The sequence below is a fragment of the Pundamilia nyererei genome, unplaced genomic scaffold (assembly GCF_000239375.1).
Source record: "Pundamilia nyererei isolate P.nyererei 1_Seehausen unplaced genomic scaffold, PunNye1.0 scaffold00725, whole genome shotgun sequence".
Classification (NCBI taxonomy): Eukaryota; Metazoa; Chordata; class Actinopteri; order Cichliformes; family Cichlidae; genus Pundamilia; species Pundamilia nyererei.
Genome location: NW_005188126.1, coordinates 12,983 through 19,286, shown reverse-complemented (window position 1 = coordinate 19,286; position 6,304 = coordinate 12,983). Strand labels below are relative to the sequence as shown.

Here is a 6,304-nt window from a genome sequence, read left to right as displayed (position 1 = left end):
GTCTGTGAATTTACTCTGTTGGTGTCATAGCCCCTCTAGGAGTTCAGAGTTAAGAGGTCAAGAGTTAATGTTTCCATTGTAACACCTCCAGATTTGACATAGAAACACTCATTTTTAACACTCGATTTTAACTACTATCATTTTACACCTCAGAGTTACATTAAAAGAATGTGACTCTACTTTTGCAAGAAGACTATTAATACAAAAACATTTAACACTTTTGAATTTGCTGTGTGCTTTCAATCAGAGTTAATTAATAGAGTGAAGTAGTGTGACTTTACCGAAAAAAGAAACCCAGTCAAAATGTTTTTCACCTGTCAAAATACAATATCTCAGAAAAATATTGGTCAATCACTCTTTGAAAAATAAATAAAAATCTTTTTCACCACTAACACTAAGACATCAAATTCTTTCTACTTTCATCAAAACCTTGAGGACGGACTGTGTTCAGACACAATCATGAAATGTGGCTCTAAATAAATAAATAACTAGAACTGAAATTAAGAAAAGTAAAATGTGAGATATGATAAATGGTGATAAATGTTAAAACTACATGCATCAGACAACTGAACAAAGATAATACAGTACAGTAAAGTCATACAACAAATGTATTGGTGAATTTCTATTCATATAGTTCATACTTGTTTCTAATTAGCAAGTGTGAAAGAGAAGTCGACATTTAAAAAAAGAAAAGAAGAGGAAATTGCTCTGAGGAGTGAGATCTCGCTTAGCGTGTGGGTGGGTGTCTCTGTGTGCCCATGTCTGCAATTTATTTTGCATTTTAAAAAATGTTGATCATATCTGCTTCACACTTGCTTACATTTTTTTTACTGAACCTAGAGACTTTCTTTAATAATCAGATTTCACAGTTTAATCTATTTTGCACTGATATTTGAACAAGGCTGTAAACATGGGGAATGGCTTTCTTTTGAAACAAGCCTCAAACAGTCATTTGAGGAACATTTTTGCTGTTCACTAATGTGTCAGCGGGTGACTTCTTGTTAAAGTGCCAAACCACTGTGGTCACTGTTCTTTTTCTCCTTATAGTAGCTGATGTTTACTTATAATTTTTTAAACATGTTGAAAGGTCATCGTTGTCTTAAATCAGTATGATTATTTTATATGTGTGGTTTGTATAAACTATACATTTATTAACTTTTTCCACATCTCTATAACATTTCTTTCTCTGCTAACTTTTCAGAGGGGTACCAACAAGATGTGTTGAGCAAAAGGTCAAAGGTCACCACAGAGAGATTGGCCTTGCTGGTTGTCAGTGGTCTACTGGCTGCTGCAGTCATTGGTCTTTGTGTTACTGGTGAGTGGATGCGATGCTTTTTCTGATTACTAGTAAATACACATGGTGTATAATTTATAACTAGCCTTTATAATGTGGGTTTTTTCCAATTTTTCTTTTTACTTTTTAAGACCTGTTTTTGTAAAATTGTGAACATTTTGAAAGAATTCAAGAAGAAAATCTGTGTTTTATTTAAGTTTTAAAAAAAAATGACAGAATGATTTGTATTTTTCTTTTTTAATCAGTGTTTGACAACATAAGATTGAAGCAAATGTTCAAAAAACAAGATGATCTCCAAAACAGAAATGAAAGTGGAAACACAAATGTCTCAGGTAAACGTATGTGAATGTTCTCAGTGATCTAGGCCATTGTAGTCGAAGGAGCTTGGATGTAAGCATTAGAGACTCCAACGTTGCAACGTTGGATTAAACTTTTGGACTGCTGATTGACTCGCCCTCTATAGTGTACACATTGTTTATCCATTTTGATCAATATGTTGAATTAGAATGAAATCCGATGAAGCAATGACGGATCGTTTAGTCTGTTTTTCAAACACAGAAAGAGAACCATGCAGCACAGTAAAGCCTACATGTCCAGTATGTCCAACAGTAGAAAGTAAGTAAGTCTCTTGCTGTCTTCAAATCACACAAGTCAGAACATAAATGAAATTTATGCTAGAAAATATTTTATCCTTTTTCAAAATAGAAAGAAAACCATGCAGAACAGTACAGCCTACGTGTCCAAAAACTGACGTGAAAGGTAAAAAGGTTGGTCTTTAAACTATTTGTATACCTTGATGATTAAAGAAACTCTGATGGACTCACAGAAAGAGTAAGTTAGATTCAAACTGCAGGACAGAAGGAGCCTCCTGCTGCCTCCAAATCCCACAAACATGAATAGTGATTTCTTCCACCTGACTGAAGTCGTTGCTGTAATCTCTTCAAAGATCAAGCATGTTATAAATGTGAAGAAGGCTGGGAGCAACATGGAGGAAAGTGCTATTACTTCTCCATCAGTAAATCATCCTGGGAACAGAGCAGAGATGAGTGTAGAGCTAAAGGAGGAGAGCTGGTTAAGATAGACAGCAGGGAGGAGCAGGTATGAAACACTTTTCACGTTCTCACATGTTTTAGCACATCTTTATATTTCACCTTCTCATCACAGAAATTATAACAAGGTAATTTTAATTATCTTTTACTGATCAGACTTTCCTGGTCAGAAGACTGAGAGTTGTAATGACTGAAGCTGAGGACAAGTTCTGGATCGGACTGACAGACTCAGCAGTAGAGGGCAGATGCTTGTGGGTGGATGGATCACAACTAAATCAAAGGTTTGATTGTTGTGAAAATATATTTGTTAATTTCCTGTATTAAACTTTCACTGAATCAGTTCTGTCTGTTCTTCATATCTTAGTTTGACGTTTTGGAGGGTGAAGGAGCCAGACAATTGGAACGGGACACATGGAGAACATCCTGATGGAGAGGACTGTGTGAGGATGGGAGAAAAAAGTGAAGGTGGTAGTCTGGAGTGGTGGTTTGATGCATTTTGCTCAAAGCCTCACAGAAGTATTTGTAAGAAAGCAGGAGTAAGGGGAAAGTTTAAAAAGGTATGTGACTGAAATTCAGTTCAGTCTATTAAACACCAGGTTGGAATGATGCGGTTTATTTTTAAGTTGTTTCACAAACAGAATAAAATCAACATATTAAAATAAAATTTGAGTAATATTTTGCATCTGATATTTTTCCTTTTTGAACTGATTATTATATACAAGAAATGTGGGAGCACCTGCACAACTTGAAGGAATTATAACATCCCAAAACTTTTTAGATACCCCTGAAATAAGGAATGTTGTGTTAAAATGGAGCAAGTAATAGATGTCAGTGTGAATAAAGAGTAACTAAACATTACAGTGTTTGATATTTTAACAACTGATTAGTTTGACACCTCATTTGACTCTCATCAAGGTAGAGCTGAATGAGGAACTGAAATTACAATGTGTTATTTTAGCATCATTTTATCAGATAAACAGTGTGACACACTTAAGAGGCTACAGCTGCTTAAAAACTGCTTATAGGCTGTAACTGAGAAATATGAATATATGACTGTTAACACAGTTTTCTACACCTGTTTCTCCTCTGGGGTATTCTTGCTCTGGGTAAAGTATTTCTGATTATGAATAAAGTTAAATGTACACACCATAAACAGAATGCTGGACTGTGTTGTGCTGGGATTGATGCAAGCATTAGGATGTGTGGTTTCCACATTGTAATTCCACATTGTTGTGGAATTATGGAAAACGCAAAATGGTGCATGAAATGCAAACATTTCACATTTTCTTACTTCAAGAAGCTCAGAGTGAATAAACTGCAATTTAGAAGGGCTTTTAAATGGTTAAATATTTCGTGTATGTTGTAAGGAAATAATATTTAGATATTAAGTAAATACGTATTTTTATTTTTGTTACTTTCTTTCTCGGAGTCCTTTTTACAATTAATCTATAGTTAGGGCTATAATTTTGGACAACAACACTGTTTTTCTGTTTGTTTGTTTGTTTGTTTGTTTTTTGCCTCCATACACCGCCACAATGAACTGACGGGAAACATCTGCACCTGGTTTGGGAACAGCACCAAGCAGGACAGACGAGATCTGCAAAGAGTGGTGCGCTCAGCCGAACGCATCATTCAATCAGAGCTCCCTGACCTGCTGTCCATCTACACCAAGCGGTGCAAGGCCAAAGCTAGGAAGATTATGATGGACCTCTCCCATCCCAACAATGGACTCTTCTCACTGTTGAGGTCTGGGAAGCGCTTCCGCTCCCTTAAGGCCAAAACAGAGAGAATGAGGAGGAGCTTCTTCCCCCAGGCTATTCAGGCCCTGAACCAGGTGTAGAACTGGACACTCTCACACACATCACATCACCACACGCACTCTGGTTTTTCTTCATGCACACTTCCTATAATTTATAATCTCTTTCTGCTATTTGCACTTTTTTTTTTACTGTAAATTAAATCTAAATTTTGTATAACCTGTAAATTGTAAATACTGTAAAACCACTGTCATTTAGTGGTCAGGCATTGCATTGCACAGCTACAAGCATTTCACCTCATGTCATACTATGTATGGTTGTGTGTGTGACAAATAAAAAATTGAATTTATTAAGATGTGAGCAAAGAAAAACTCAAAAATCATAAATCCAAGTAACGGGTCCACAATGTGATTATTTTCCTGGTAATTGTTGTGGAAAATTTAACAATAACCTGCAACACATCCAGTGAGCTTGATTTGAAGTGGGTTTAATAAACACATTGCAATGTGTTTATTAAACCACACCAGGACCATCTCTGAATTGTGGCCACCGCCCTTACATCTTATATACGCAGACACAGACACTCTTAAACAAAGAACATTCCACAGCAGATCAACTATTAGCAGATCCTTAACTGTTCAGTCTAAGAAAAGCTCCGACCAACCATCACCTCATCTGCAACAGGATGTCCAGAGCCCTGAGTCTGCTGTGGAGGTGCAATAAAACTCGGGCCCCGCTTATGATCACATTCCACATGCATACAAACTGGTGACAGGAGTGCTCTTACTATACTAAAGTGATATGGTTGAAATATGTGATTAATACATGAGAAAAGAAATCTGCCACGACATTACTTTCTTGGTTGCCAGAACTGAATCTTCAGATGATTTCTTCTGCACATTGAAAAAACCAGAGGAAGAAATAAACTGAATATTCCTATGCACCCGTCTCTCCTCCTCTCCTTCTCTCTGGACATCCAATAACCATTGCTGACCTGATGTCCAGCCACATCTTATCATACCTCACTTTTTCTCGTCAAAACTGTGTTTGTCAGCCACTGTATACTCAATGTAATTTCTCTTATTAAGTCACACATTTGCTTAGTCATGCTCTTTTGTTGCAAGAAACTTTATTTCAATTGGTGAAACAGGCAGCAAGTACTGAAGTCTAGTAGAAAGAGTTTACAGGCTTTAAGACGTTTGATTTTTTGGTTAATGTGAGCATGATCAAAACCCTGAAAATGGATTTCAGATCTACTATAACAGTCTACATTGTTAAGCTGTGGTAAATGAAGGCTGCCTATGGACATCAGATGTCATACAAATCTCTGCATGCCTACTGATTGTTTTAACCAAGAGTATAAGTATAATGGAGAGTCCCGCCTTTGGTCAGGAAGCAGTCATGCTGATAGGTTCCCACCTTGAGCTGCCTTTGGCAGACTCCCAGCTGATCATCAAAGAGCAAGTCCAAGTCATAAACCTCGAGAGTCAGCATGTCATTTTCCTCAGCATAGAAGTAGGAGAATTCCTCGTTCCACCAGGGGTTCGGGTCATTGTAGCGAACAGATGTTTTACCCAGAGAAGTAGAACCACAGGACACCGTGACATAGGCATCTGTGGTTAACAGGATAACGGTGGGAAGATTGCTGGCTCGCAGATCATACACCTTGAGTTGGGCTTCGACCATGATTGAACTGCACATGAGCAGCAAAAGGACGAGGGGCACACTAGAGTCCATGGCTTTGCTGGAGGCTGTGGAGAAGGAAAAGTAGATTTACATTTTAGCCAGGATACCTGGATCGACACAGTCAGCCTTGTGAGGATCTATTTTATATTGGATGGAACACATTTATGCAATCCTCAGCATTGTCTACATATCCTCTGTGGATATTGCAGTGAACGGTGTTCCTGAGTCTGTACAGATTTTTTCACTACACAACTTAAATTGCTAAGCTCATCTGCTTAGCAATTTAATTAAAAACTTTTAAATACATTATTTTTTCATAGTATAATCTTCACGTGCTTTATCCGAAGCACACTTTCTGTGTACTCACTACCTAATTTGTAGCCAAAGTATTCACTCACTGTGTTTAGCTTAGCTTAGCTCGTAGCCGACTCGTTAACACCATGGCTACTTCACCTGTCCCTCCTGCACATTGTGTCAGATGTTTAGTTACTCCTCGACCTCCTTTAACAGTAATGATA

The 6,304-nt window shown here is 37.4% G+C and overlaps 2 protein-coding genes across 2 annotated transcripts in view; one reads left to right on the top strand and one right to left on the bottom strand.

Annotated features, from left to right (window-relative positions):
- LOC102213650 (C-type lectin domain family 4 member C-like) overlaps positions 1-2,955 on the top strand; it is a 20,360-nt gene extending 17,405 nt beyond the window's left edge. The window contains exons 2-8 of the mRNA XM_013907983.1: positions 1,202-1,315; positions 1,540-1,626; positions 1,853-1,909; positions 2,000-2,053; positions 2,241-2,392; positions 2,500-2,624; positions 2,708-2,955. Of these exons, the coding sequence (XP_013763437.1) occupies positions 1,202-1,315; positions 1,540-1,626; positions 1,853-1,909; positions 2,000-2,053; positions 2,241-2,392; positions 2,500-2,624; positions 2,708-2,912 (794 nt within the window). The 3' untranslated portion in view covers positions 2,913-2,955. The remainder of the gene's footprint in view (positions 1-1,201; positions 1,316-1,539; positions 1,627-1,852; positions 1,910-1,999; positions 2,054-2,240; positions 2,393-2,499; positions 2,625-2,707) is intronic.
- A 2,257-nt stretch (positions 2,956-5,212) lies between these two features.
- LOC106455988 (protein C2-DOMAIN ABA-RELATED 1-like) overlaps positions 5,213-6,304 on the bottom strand; it is a 5,193-nt gene continuing 4,101 nt past the window's right edge. Inside the window, exon 2 of the mRNA XM_013907984.1 lies at positions 5,213-5,851. Within this exon, the coding sequence (XP_013763438.1) occupies positions 5,448-5,837 (390 nt within the window). The 5' untranslated portion in view covers positions 5,838-5,851 and the 3' untranslated portion in view covers positions 5,213-5,447. The remainder of the gene's footprint in view (positions 5,852-6,304) is intronic.